At 56.1% G+C, this 12,317-nt stretch overlaps 4 protein-coding genes across 4 annotated transcripts; 2 read left to right on the forward strand and 2 right to left on the reverse strand.

Annotated features, from left to right (window-relative positions):
• Positions 1 to 151: 151 nt before the first annotated feature.
• Positions 152 to 3,312, reverse strand: DCS_07094 (uncharacterized protein; the record flags this gene model as incomplete). The annotated part of the gene is made up of 3 exons (XM_040804380.1): positions 152 to 2,514; positions 2,609 to 3,003; positions 3,068 to 3,312. 3 exons carry the CDS (start codon positions 3,310 to 3,312, stop codon positions 152 to 154), a joined length of 3,003 nt encoding a protein of 1,000 aa, XP_040654484.1.
• Positions 3,313 to 4,445: 1,133 nt separating this feature from the next.
• On the forward strand, positions 4,446 to 5,498 carry DCS_07095 (uncharacterized protein; the record flags this gene model as incomplete). The annotated part of the gene is made up of 3 exons (XM_040804381.1): positions 4,446 to 4,473; positions 4,538 to 5,029; positions 5,095 to 5,498. The coding sequence occupies 3 exons, from the start codon at positions 4,446 to 4,448 to the stop codon at positions 5,496 to 5,498; spliced, it is 924 nt and encodes a 307-aa protein (XP_040654485.1).
• A 1,083-nt stretch (positions 5,499 to 6,581) lies between these two features.
• Positions 6,582 to 7,748, forward strand: DCS_07096 (uncharacterized protein; the record flags this gene model as incomplete). Its single annotated transcript, XM_040804382.1, has 3 exons — positions 6,582 to 6,880; positions 6,953 to 7,653; positions 7,711 to 7,748. The coding sequence occupies 3 exons, from the start codon at positions 6,582 to 6,584 to the stop codon at positions 7,746 to 7,748; spliced, it is 1,038 nt and encodes a 345-aa protein (XP_040654486.1).
• Positions 7,749 to 7,944: 196 nt separating this feature from the next.
• DCS_07097 (uncharacterized protein) lies at positions 7,945 to 11,200 on the reverse strand (the record flags this gene model as incomplete). Its single annotated transcript, XM_040804383.1, has 6 exons — positions 7,945 to 8,124; positions 8,195 to 8,399; positions 8,458 to 9,104; positions 9,176 to 9,465; positions 9,552 to 10,241; positions 10,714 to 11,200. 6 exons carry the CDS (start codon positions 11,198 to 11,200, stop codon positions 7,945 to 7,947), a joined length of 2,499 nt encoding a protein of 832 aa, XP_040654487.1.
• Positions 11,201 to 12,317: the final 1,117 nt, after the last annotated feature.

The following is a 12,317-nucleotide window of genomic DNA, read 5'->3' on the forward strand; positions in this document are numbered from 1 at the left end:
TGACCATCCGACATGTGGCCCATCTCACTCGGCTAACGTGCTGCTCCCCAACGCCACGCCTCGACAAGCCCACGCTCCGCGCTCTGCCGATTGCTCCGCGCCATGCCAATGAAGAAAACGCAATGTGCCCTGTGCGACACCTGGACAGGTCTCACGCCATAAAGTCATCCTCGATGCTGCCTCGCGACGCGACCGGGGCCGCGCCGAGGCTGAGCGAGGCGGCGCGCTCCAAGAAGTCTGCGTCCATGTCCCTCTTGTTTTCGCCGCCACCGCCTCCATCTCGACCCTCGAGCTGAACGTCGGCGTGCGAGCTCGAGCGCACCTGCACCTTGACTTCGCCTTCGATTCCGTCCACCTTGATCGTCGACACCGTCGTGCCGCCCGCCGGTGGCTTGAGGTTCGGCTGCGGCGCCATGCTGACGAGCTCGCGGAAGAAGGTGTTGGCCGCCTCGCAGCCGTCGAGCAGCCACTTGAGGCAGATGGTGACCCGCTCCTTCGCGTACGGGTTGTGGTCGTCGTACGCGCAGCAGTTCAGGAGCGGCACGATGCCGTTGTAGTTGACCATCTGCATCTGCACCTCGGCATTTCCCGGGCTGCTCTGCCCCGCCGGCGGCTGCAGCAGCGTCGCGATGATGGTGAATATTTGCCCCTTGATGCCCGACCACGGGAACCTGTACGCCGGCTCCGTCAGCGGCGGCGGCGGCGGCGGCGGCGATGGGACCTCCGACGATGTCGCGTACGGCCGCTCGACCAACGCCGACCCGCCCTCGCCCGCCGGCGCTCGCTTCGGCAGCTCGATCAGCGCCTTCTTCTGCACGCCGGCCTCAAGGCCGCTGAGGATGGTGATGAGGTCGTACACGGCCACCCACTGGACCAGCTTCGGCCTCATGCTCGGCATCTCGGCCACGGTGGTGAGGAAGTCGAGGTACTGCGCCAGGCCATCCTTGGCGCGTTCCATGTCCCAGCTGTCGACGGGGAACTCGGCCGGGTCGACCTGCTGCTCGCGTATCTGAGCCTGCAGGTGCATGAGGGCGGCGCACTCGGGCACGATGCGGCTGCGGAAGAAGCTGAAGAAGAAGTGCACGAGCTTGATGTCCCTCGTGTTATCCTTGGCCTCCTGCGACGGCGCGTTGTGGCTTCGCGCGCGGAACATGTGGTTGACGAGCCGCAGCAGCACCGTTTGGGCTGGCGAGACGATGTCCTTTGGTATCCGCAGCGAATTCCAGGCGTAGGGAATCAAGGCGCTGTGGTGGAGCGCCTCGATGATCTGCGTCGTGACTTGGAAGATCAACGACTGCTCGTCCTTGTCCCAGACGGCGATGAAGACGAGCAACTCCCTCAGCAAGCTCTTGCCGCAGTCGAGGGCGAGGAACATGCGACATCGGGTCTTTTGCAAGTTCTCGCCCGCGCTGGAGAGACCGGAGCCCGCGTTGTCCAGGATGCAGGACTTGACAATCATGTGCAGCGCTTCGATCTGCTTCGGGTCCAGGATGTTGGGTACCTCGGTCAGCAAGCCGGTCAAGGGCCCCTCGCCGTAAGAGATGTCGTCGTCGGCGTCGTCGTCCATCAGATCGTCTGGGTAGTCGTGCGCGTACTCGTGATCGTGATCGTGGTGATGGTGGTGATGACCACACGCCTCCAACTTGTCATCGTGGCCGTGATCGTCCTCGTTGTCGTGCTCGTGTTCGTGGCCGTGGTCATGGCCGTGGTCGTGTTCGTGTTCGTGGTCGTGATCGTGATCGTGGTCGTGGTCGTGGTCGTGGTCATGCTCATGCTCGTCTTCGTGCTCGTCTTCGTCGTCATGCTCGTCTTCGTCGTCGGCTTCGTCCTCATGTTGATGGTCGTCGTGGTGGCACCCGTGGCACTCGGGGCAATGGCAGTGCTCGTGCTCGGATAGATCCTCCTCGACAACCTCCGGGGGCGGTGAATGCTCGCCTCGGTAGGAGTGGGCGTACCGGTGGACCAGATTGTTCTTGCAATGCTCGGTCCGCGACTGGGCAAACTCGACCGACGGCATGCCGATGACCCACGCCTCGTAGTTGGGGTCGCGGGCGCGAAGCCACCAGGTGTCGATCTCTCTGGACACGCGGCCGTAGGCTCGATCCTGGGCAGCCGCGTCCCTTTCGCCCGGTTTCCAGACGGGGTGGATCTTATCGACACCCTCGACCCGGTCTATGGGACGAGGGGCCGTGTCGTTTGGCAGCCAATTCCAGGCCAAAGGACGGATGGGCCCCAGGGTTGCCGGAGGGCTCAGCGCGTGATTTTCGGCATATTCCCGGAGCAGCTTGCGAGCCGGTTCGCACATTTTGGAGTTGCGGTCCAGCCAGTTCTGCACCTGCTTCTTGGCGACTTCGGGCCGGAAGCCTGGGCCGTCTCCGATGCCCTCGTCGGGCCCGAGGTACCGACCGACCTCGTCGTCGAAGAGTACGTCGAACCAGAAAGATGTTTTGTTTCGATCATGCTTCGCCGTCCAATTGTGGGCTTGTTGAAGCGACGTTACTAGGAGTTTCTTGTCTGTCCGAGATCAGATGTCAGTCAGCACGGTACTCGCTCATCCATCCACACACAGCGCCACGGACAGGAACAGGGGAGAACAGAGGAGACTGACATAGCTCGGTGATGTCGGCAAGCTTCACCCGCTGCGCCTCGTCTAGAATCTCGCCATCATACCCCTTGCTTGTGACGTTGACGCAGAGGATGATGGTTTGGTAGACCATCTGGTCAAAATGGACGGCGGCGCACAAGTCCTGCGGAACCTCTGGCTCGGCGTTGACGAGGAGGTTCCTGGCGATGTGCATGAGCTTGATGAGCGTCCCCAAGTCCTCCTTGATGGTCGCGTGGTTCATGACGATGAGCGCCGTGCTCTCCTGCGGAGACACTCCTTTCTCGGGGTCGTCCAGGCTCGCCAGGGGGCCCACGGATCGGGTGGTGAGACAGGGGATGGCAGCGGCAAAAATCTTGGTGAGCCAGATCCAGATGCCAACGTTGCGTGACAAGGACTCTCTGCGGCAAAAGTCAGCGCCTGCGTGGGTGGCTGCGCCCAAAGGTCGAACGAGGCGGTGCCTACCTGGTTGCCCGTAGCGTATGCGTCTTTTCCAGAGTCTTTGACACCATCGAGTTCACCCGAGTTATCGTGAGAGGACCCATGGCCGGCGACCGGCTGAAGTGCGCTTCGAGGCAGATGAGCGCAGCCGAGAAGCAACGCTCCTCGATCGTCTCCCCCTGCCGTTCGCTGGCCTTGTCCTGTGCGGGCGCGGGAGCCGAGAGTTCGGCCAGGCGGGCCAGCGCCTCCTGCGAAGCCGGTTCCTCCATCATCGACTCTTTGACGCGAACGAGGCTCGAGGAGAGGAAGCAGGCGAGCAAGCGAGCAAGCGAAGGAGGTGACGTTGAAGCCGGTTCTAAAAAAGAATTGGGTCAGGCGGCGAAATTTCTTGGGTTGTACGAATTACCGACGGAGGAACATTTCCAGCGTACTACCTTGATCGCACCCACTAGTGAGGTAGTGCAACTTAGGGGCGGGACCTACTGTACGGTGCCTGGCGTGCTAGTACGCGTCCAGTGTCAGCAGCGTCGTCAGCGGTCAGGGCTGGGTACAGGCTCTCTGGCCGAAGCCACGTCCTTTTGGCGGTTGTTCCCAAAGTATTCCGTACCTGTGCCGGGCTATGTTCGTGTTTTGTACTGTAGCAGGTAAGTACATGTACGGAGTACTGAGTATTACTGAGTACTAGGTACTGTAATGCTACAGTACGTTGATGTACTTACTGTACGGATAATGGTCGTAGTATTACAGTACGTAGATGTACTTGTAGTGCCTCGACCAATACGCCACTCCTGTATTAATACTCCGTACAGTATTTTAAGTACACACGTAGGTAAGTACCTAGTAAGTAGCAATTACTAATGCTAAGGTGTATATTAATTACCTTGTACTACTGTAATGTATAACTGTACAACAGTCCATGCCAGCCAACTATTAATACAGTATTGTATGTAATTCAGGGAATTCATTGCTAGGAGTAGGCAGTACCCGAAGTACAGTACCGGGCACGAAGTAGTTGTACTTGTTTGATGCAAGTACGGAGTACTGTACAGTACATCTACTTAATACACAAGTATTACAACACTGTACAGTACTGAGAGTGCATCACCTCTTCCCCCCCCACCCCCCACGACTACCCCTCTATGCGAGGTGGGGTCCTATTGCGCTATCTCTATCTACAGTAGGTCCCTGATCAAACTTTTGGCCTGCAGCTATCACGACAGAATCCAAGCATCACGAACGTTTACGCCCAGTCGACTTCTTTCATCCCTTCATTCATTCCTTCAGCCATTCATTCCCTCAGTCCTCCACTAGCCGCTGCTCGGGCCGCTGCTCGGTTGTCTGCAGCAGCCGACTTGGTGCTTTCATTCGACAGTATAGGCTAGCATCCGTGGCAACCGTGGCGATGAGCAACCTTCCGACAACCTTTGACAGTATGTCGTCTTCGCTCGTCCATTATATCTGCTTCTGCTTCTCTGCTGACTCTTCGACGTCCAGAGCCTGTTCACATCGCCGTCATCGGCGGCACAGGTCTCGGCCAACTCGATGGATTCACCCCCGTAGCCCTGCTTCATCCCGACACGCCCTGGGGCAAGCCCGCGTCCCCGATTCACATCCTCTCTCACAACAATGTCAACGTCGCCTTCCTTGCTCGCCACGGCCTGCATCACCAGTTCGCCCCCCATGAGGTTCCCAACAGAGCAAACATTGCCGCCCTGCGACACATTGGCGTCCGCTGCGTCATCGCCTTCTCCGCCGTTGGCTCCCTGCAGGAGGAGATAAAACCGATGGACTTTGTCGTTCCCGACCAGGTCATCGATCGTACCAAGGGCGTTCGGCCTTTTACCTTCTTCGAGGGAGGCATCGTCGGCCACGTCGGTTTCGCCGATCCTTTCGACGCCAAGCTTGCCCAAGTCGTCAAGAAATGCGCCCAGCACATGGAGGGCGATGGCGTCGTGCTCCACGAGAAGGGCACCGTCATCTGCATGGGTGAGTCCATTCCGCAGGAGCCCGGCGACGTCACCATTCGCCATTCGGACTGACGCAAAGCACAGAGGGCCCTCAATTCTCGACCCGTGCCGAGTCGCACATGTACCGAGCCTGGGGTGGCTCCGTCATCAACATGTCGACGCTGCCCGAGGCCAAGCTCGCACGTGAAGCGGAGATGGCATACCAGGTCATCGCCATGGCCACCGACTATGACTGCTGGCACTCCTCCGAGGATGTCAACGTGGACATGGTCATCAAGTGCATGCAAGCCAATGGAAACAACGCAAAGCGTCTTGTCGCCGGCGTGCTGGACCAGCTTGCCAGCATCGAACACGGCGATGTCGTCATGGCTAGGCATTGGGAGGGCGCGAGCCAGGGAGCCGTCAAGTTCATGACCAAGCCCGACGGCAGAAATCCCGAGGCCATGAAGAGGGTCGAGTATCTCTTCCCCGGGTTTTGGGAGTCGTGAAAGTGGCCTTGTACACTGTGTAGCCAAGCACGGGTGCGTCATGGCGGTTACGAAGAGGAGCTATGGGAACGAGACAGGCTCGGTCTTGCGGATTGAAGCCTTCCGTCACGAATCTAGAAACTCCGACGGGAAGCATCACCGGCTGAATGGACACCAAACCAATTGTCCCAGACGGCCGCCACCGTTACGGCGACCAAGGACTCGCCGTAGTAATCGTGTTACTACTTCCATTCCATCCAACCGTCTCGCTGTTCCTTTGAACCAACACTCGTCCCGATATTGCGTGAGTGCGGTCTCGTGTAGGTACCCGCTGTTCGGCTGAACTGTATTGCAGTTAGCCAACAACAAAGGAACGAAATGGGCCACGAGTGCGCAGGGTGTGTGGCAGCACATGGACAGACGCCATCAATCTCGGCTGCTTCATCATGGCCTGTTTTCCAGACCAAAACGCCTTGTGAATTGTGGCCATGAGATCGCCGTCCATCGATCGTACCAGCAGTTACTGGAAACAATCCCCTTGCACCGACCCACAAAGACATAGATAGATGAACGGACAGCCCTGAGCTCTAGAATTAATGTACAAGTACAATACAAACCACGCTTTCCGCGCGTTCTACTCCTAGCCACCTCCGCTTCTTCACGGAGCTGAGGATATCGTTCCTGTCCTTCCCTTTGTCATGCTGCCTGTGTTCTGGCACTCCCAAGTTCAAAGCCTGAGGGCGGCGATCGATTCGAGGCGAATCTGGCAAACCGACCAGAGAAATTGCGTACACTTTTCTTGTCGCTTGTCTTTTCCTGTGCTTGTTCCTCTGAGTCGTTGCCGATTACACTGCATCATGAACCCTCCTTGCTCTGTTCAGGCTAAATGACACAGTCTTGAAATCCTTCGGATTCACGGCCAAGTCCAAAAAGGATAACTATCAGTCGAGCACTCATCCTAGGAGATGGCGTCCCTTCCGCATTACGATCCACCGCCGATCCCAGTACAGAACCACTCTTTTGATCGATATCAAATCCAGGTACAAGCACAGCCGCATTGCCAGCTTCGCTCATCTGTCCTTTGTACCTGTCTTTCGTCTCACAATGGTACCAGATCAGTCACCAACTCATGGAGAAGTTGTTGATATCGGCGGCAGTTCTATGGCCACCCAGGTTTCCAAAAGCCTGAGGCGAGCCTTGACTACCCAGTTTGGCCAGGATGAAAGGCCTGTTTTCCCAGATGAGCTTTTGTATGACGATGCTGGCTTGCGTATTTGGAGCGAAATCATTTTCACTGAGAGTTTTTATCAAACACATAGTGAGATCAAGCTTCTTGAAGAGCATGGCCCCGAACTTGTTGCCCTTCTTCAAGATGAAGTGACGCTGATCGACCTGGGAGCTGGGTGAGTATAGTGATTATTTCAAGCTCCTTTCTTCGCTATGCCCGCCATGGAAGGTTAACAGTTCTACTCAAGTGACACTCGCAAGGTAGAGCACCTCCTTTCGGTTTTTGAGTCTATCCAAAAGCCTGCCACATATTTGGCATTGGACATCTCCAAAGCCTCGATCCAGCACAACGTTGCGTACTTGGTCGAGAAGCATCCGGCAGCCAGTTCGACTGTGAAATGCGCCGGCCTCTGGGGGACTTTTCAAGATGGCAAGAAGCAGGTCGAGAAAATCAAGACTCCTCGACTATTCCTCTCCCTGGGTTCCGTCCTCTGCAACGACCCGTGGCCTCGGGCGTTGGAGCATCTCCAATACTGGGTTGATGCAATGGTGCCTGGCGATCTGCTCCTTGTGGGAATGGACGGCCACACACTGCCTGATGATGAGGAAAAGATTTGGAACTCGTACCATGAGGGCCACGATCTGTACCATAAATTCTTCTTGAATGGGCTCGAGCATGCCAACCGACTGTTGGGCGAGAAGTGCTTCAAAGAGCACGACTGGGAGTTTGGTGCTGAGCTCGGAGTTGATGGAAAGGCGACCCGGCATCGGTTCATCCTCCGTGCCAAAAATGAAGTCAAAATCGGAGCGCACGACCGTGTGATCAAGCAAGGTGAAGAGTTCGATTGGTTCGACAGTCACAAGTACACCGAGCAGGATGTGACCCTGATGTGTTCCCAGGCGGGCTTGGCTGTCTTGAAAGTGTGGCAAGCTCCGCAGTCCAACTTCAGTAAGCCTATCTCGAAATTCAGGAGGAGCGTGTTTAGTGCTAATGAGGTAACGGCAGGACAATACCTGCTCACGCTGAAGGGCAAGAACGATTGAATGGATGGTTTCCAGTCTGCTCTCGGCAAATTTGGTTCTGGTCCTCCAGTGTTGTTTGGCGATGTTTGCAATTGCTAACGGCGCTTCAATGCAGGTAGCAATACCGACGATACACGAGTGAGATCGTGCCAACTTTCGGCCAGTATCCGATCATATATAGCACACACATCTATATGGATACGTAATTTCTTCCAATTCAAGTCAAGCAGAGCACCTCATCTTCCCTGTTGTTGACATTTTCGACAAGCTGTTCCCACCAAGCATGCCTCTTGCCGATGGGTTGCGCGTCGACGCTGGTGGGCAAGGGCGGCTGATCTATTTCGGTGTCAATCCACTGCCAAATACGACCAAGGACTTCGTAGAGCGGTGGCACACTCTTGTGTATGAAGGTTAGCAATCCATGGAGCATCGGTAGCCGATGTTTCAAGGCTCTGGTCGCTACTCACACTTCTGACTGGCGTTGAAATCACCTCGTCAAACCATGTTTTCGACACTTGCTTGTGCTCCCATTTCGTTGCCAACATGCCCAGAAGAAATACCGGGAACAGGGGCGCCTGTGCCGTAAAGATATAACCGGATGTGGGCATTATCCGAATGCATTTTGCCAGGTCGGACAAGTTTTCGACCACGTCCGGATGGTTTCGGGGGAGCCTTCCATTGTCGTGAGTCTCTCCATCGTTCCATCATATCGAAACGGCATGGTACTCACCTCAAGACGCGACATTTCAGGTATATGATGACCGTCAATCTCCAAGCTTCCGCTGTTACGTATGTCATCTCTACGGACGACTCTAGTTCATAGTCGTCGGGGGCCGATCGCACCCATTCCAGAACAGTTGGCCCGGCCTTTGCGCTCCCCCATAGCATGAATGACTCTGGAGGCTCTGAGTTATCCCAATGATTGACTTCATAAGTACCCTGTCTCATTTGGAGAAGCTCGTCGAGGAGGTATTGCGTCGTCATGGGCACGATAATGTTCTCCGGGTCTTGCTGCAAGCGCGCCGCGCAATACGTGATCTGGCTGATGATGTGGAGGAGCTTTTTGGAAAAACCACAGCCCCCATGGATCTGATACATGTCTTGCTCGGTGCCATATAGAAGCCAACCGAAGCGGGATACCTCTTGCTCTGGGTTGAATTCATGCGGTGGAGGCAGCATCATCATGGGCTGCGCCAGTATTACAGCCCGGCCGACAATGATGGACTGAGAGACGCGCAGAGATGATATTTGAGCGTTGGACCGGTTCCAGAACCGCAAGCCTTTATCCGTTGCGTGCAAAAACGCTTCCCCTTGCTTGAACCCTAGCAGCCAGCGAGGGTTATGTGGTTTTCTCAATCGGCGCTCGGTCAATACGATCTAACATAGATGTAAGCATTCAATTCAACAGCATGCAAGGTGTGTTCATCATCCACTTAGGGGAAGCATACGTCTTGCATGGATAGTATTGCTGCAATGGTTATCAGCTCATTTGCCTGGGCTTCGTCGCGACCAGTCATCGGGTCTTCCAACAGACATGTTAATCGTGATTCGGCTTCGTGAAACCTCTCGTTGACTCTTGTCCGAACCGTGTCGGTGGGCTGATAATCATATATGTATATTCCAGCGAGGCTCTGCACCGCTGCGCGAACACCGTCACTTTTGTGCATGGCAGCAAAATCTTTGAGCCAGAGGTTTGTTTCCTCGAGGACGCTCCTGCCAGGACACCAGTTTCTAATGTCTGTTTGGTTTGTGCTGTCAGCATGGGGCGTTAAGACCATCGCAAGAAGGCGCAAGACATGATCTGGTGGTTTTCGGGCAACATACAAAACATCCAGAACCTCCGATCGACGGCATCCATTTTGGCGTCTAATCCAAACAGCTCTGGTACTTTCTGGGGAGCACCAATCGTGACCATTTGGTTCGGCTTTGCCTCGGGCAAATCCGGGCCGTACTGCACTCCAGAGACAGCAGAAATCTCAGAGGAAACTGGGCCGTGGAGGAGCGCGGTGTAATCCTCATCGGGATGCTCAAAATCAGGGGCAATCATCTTGGTTGCGGTTGACGAGGTTGCGGTTGACGAGTTGTTTAAGTTGAACTCAAATTTGGTCATGAATTTTGACCGTGTGCGCGGCTTGAAAAATGGCACCGCCGATTTCACGCCATCCGAGGAGATTGCGCCCGGCAAAGGGCGGTCCAATGATGGGGGGGCGGAGGGCCTTTGTTTGGGCCAATTGAACTTGATGTAACCATTAACTTTACCATCGGACGGACGGTTGAATCGATGGTTGTGATTCTGGCCAAAGTTGCCCACACAGTCTTTGAAGGGACTGAGGAGAATGTTCCGACCAGCAGGCCATCGAGGAGGTTGATGGGTGGTGGGAAACCGGTGGAAATCGTTGGCACCGAAGATGTCAGTCTCTTCCAGCAGATGATGTGGATGTTTCTGCGAATGAGGATATATCAGGCTGCCAGAAGACGGGCTCGCAGAGGGATCTACGTCGACGGCGGTGACTCCTAAGCTATCTTCAGTGTATGGACTTGATATATCCCTTGTGGTTCGACATGACAAATCATGGCTTCAGCAGGACATTTCTGTCGGTTGAGGGGCTTGTGAGAGTTCATTTTGGGGTGGTATTGCACTCTCCTCCTCACGGCAGGTGAAATGGTCATGTGCACGAAGAGCCGATGGAGGTGGGTGGAGGGACTAGGATCGATGGACGGCAGTGGCTGATGTGGAGAGATGAAGATGACGGGGGCAATGCGAGTAGGTGCTTGCTGACGGGTGTGGGGTTGAAATGAAAACATGCAAGGTGGCCAGGGAACAAATGCCAATGATGACGCCCATGTGTGAGGGACAAGAAGACAGGCCTACGAGCCGTAGAGCCAGAGGTGAGCCGGAGGCAAGGTGGAACTGGTAGGTGGACGAATAATATGGGAGAGGCTAATGGCAGATGCACTCCGTACAAAGGGACTATGGAAGGCTTACCAGAGTGAGGCAAGGACGGCGCCTGAGAACTGGATGGCGGTAACACTGTGGATTCGGGCACGTCGGCGCTGACACCAACGGGAAGGCCGTCAGCTGGTAGTGATGGCTGCAGGGTGAGAACAATGGGCGGATGCGGAGGCATTTGAGGTGAGGCAGGCCACATCCACGAGTCATGATGCATGCCGGACCGGGCCAGGAGCCAGGAGCGGTTCTGGCTTTCAGGGGTCGGCGTTGAAGCCATGACAAGCACGCCGGCATGCTCGGGTCCCTGCTGATATCGAGGCTCCTGTTGGTGATGTTCCTGCCGAGGGTCGTGGGCATGCAAGGCAGTCGAACCCTGGGCAAAATCGGGACAAGACGACGAGGGCAGCGATTTTGCATGCTGCCGCCCGTTTTCGGACGATTGGTGGATGGTGTTGTCGACGTCCCATGATGCATCGCGCTTGGTGCGCTTTGCCGGACGATAAAGGCTCAGCGTGCCGTCCATGAGATGCGGGAGCCAGCAGGTATGCGATCTTGCGCGTCTACGTCGTCCCGATCCGACCGAGATGCCGATGAATAGCCTTCGGAACTGAGCTCCGAGCCAATTGTGAAGCAGCGGCAGTACCGCAGGGGAGAGTGCCGTGATCGTATCGACGCGTGCGGAAACAACCAGCCAGCAACTCAATGCTAGGTGATGCGGACGGCAGTCCTCGATGCCGATCTCCTGTCAGCCGAGCGTTCGGGCTGGCCGAACCAGGTTGCAGCACAGCAGCACTGAGAGTGGTGGAGTCCGTCACGAGACGACAAGAGGGTGAGGGAGTCGCGGACGACGGATGTCCTACCCCGGTGGAAGAGAAAACAAGATCTGAGAGAATTTGGGACGAGACAGCTAGACAGGTAACGCGTCGTCTCGGCGGCAAGGCGTCAGTCGGAGGAGGGGAGGGGATGCCTTTGGTCGCTTCCTGAGCTCGTGAAAGACTTGTCAGTGGCCGAGTTGCGAGGTCGATGGTAGGACCCAAAGGTTCGACCCGAAAATTCGGGTCAGTACGTACGAGTTCTCGCAGGCAGGTGTTGGTCACGACCTCGTTGCCATTCTTCCCGTGGGCAGCAAGGTGCCACGGGGAAAGGGGGTTGGGGGGGGGTGGGCTTGCGGCGGCAGACAGGCAAGGCACACAGGCAAGGTGGGCTTACGGTGGATGGAGGAGCCAAGGAGAGTGAGAGAAGAGACAACTGACTGATCTGGAGAAATGGATGCAAGAAGAGTCTGTGCCATCAGGAGAAACACGGCAGGGTGGGAGCGGGACAGAAATAAAGAGGAAGAGGGGGCAGCCGGGGAGATGGACGCAGCCGGGGAGATGGACGCAGCCGGGGAGATGAACGCAGCCGGGGAGATGAAAACAACCGGGGAGATGAAAACAACCGGGGTAACGATTCCGGGTGCGAGCCAGCAAAGAGCGGCACTGGATGGCGACGAGGAAGTTGACCGAGACCGCTGGGATACACTTTCCTATTTGTCTCGACTCTCGATGAGGGGGCGCTGGAGGCACAGGTACCCGATCCTTTGTCCAGGGTACCTGATAATGCGTACTGCGTGCCTACTCGTACTGTGCAGGTGATTGCAA

Source organism: Drechmeria coniospora, chromosome 03, assembly GCF_001625195.1.
Source record: "Drechmeria coniospora strain ARSEF 6962 chromosome 03, whole genome shotgun sequence".
NCBI lineage: Eukaryota > Fungi > Ascomycota > Sordariomycetes > Hypocreales > Ophiocordycipitaceae > Drechmeria > Drechmeria coniospora.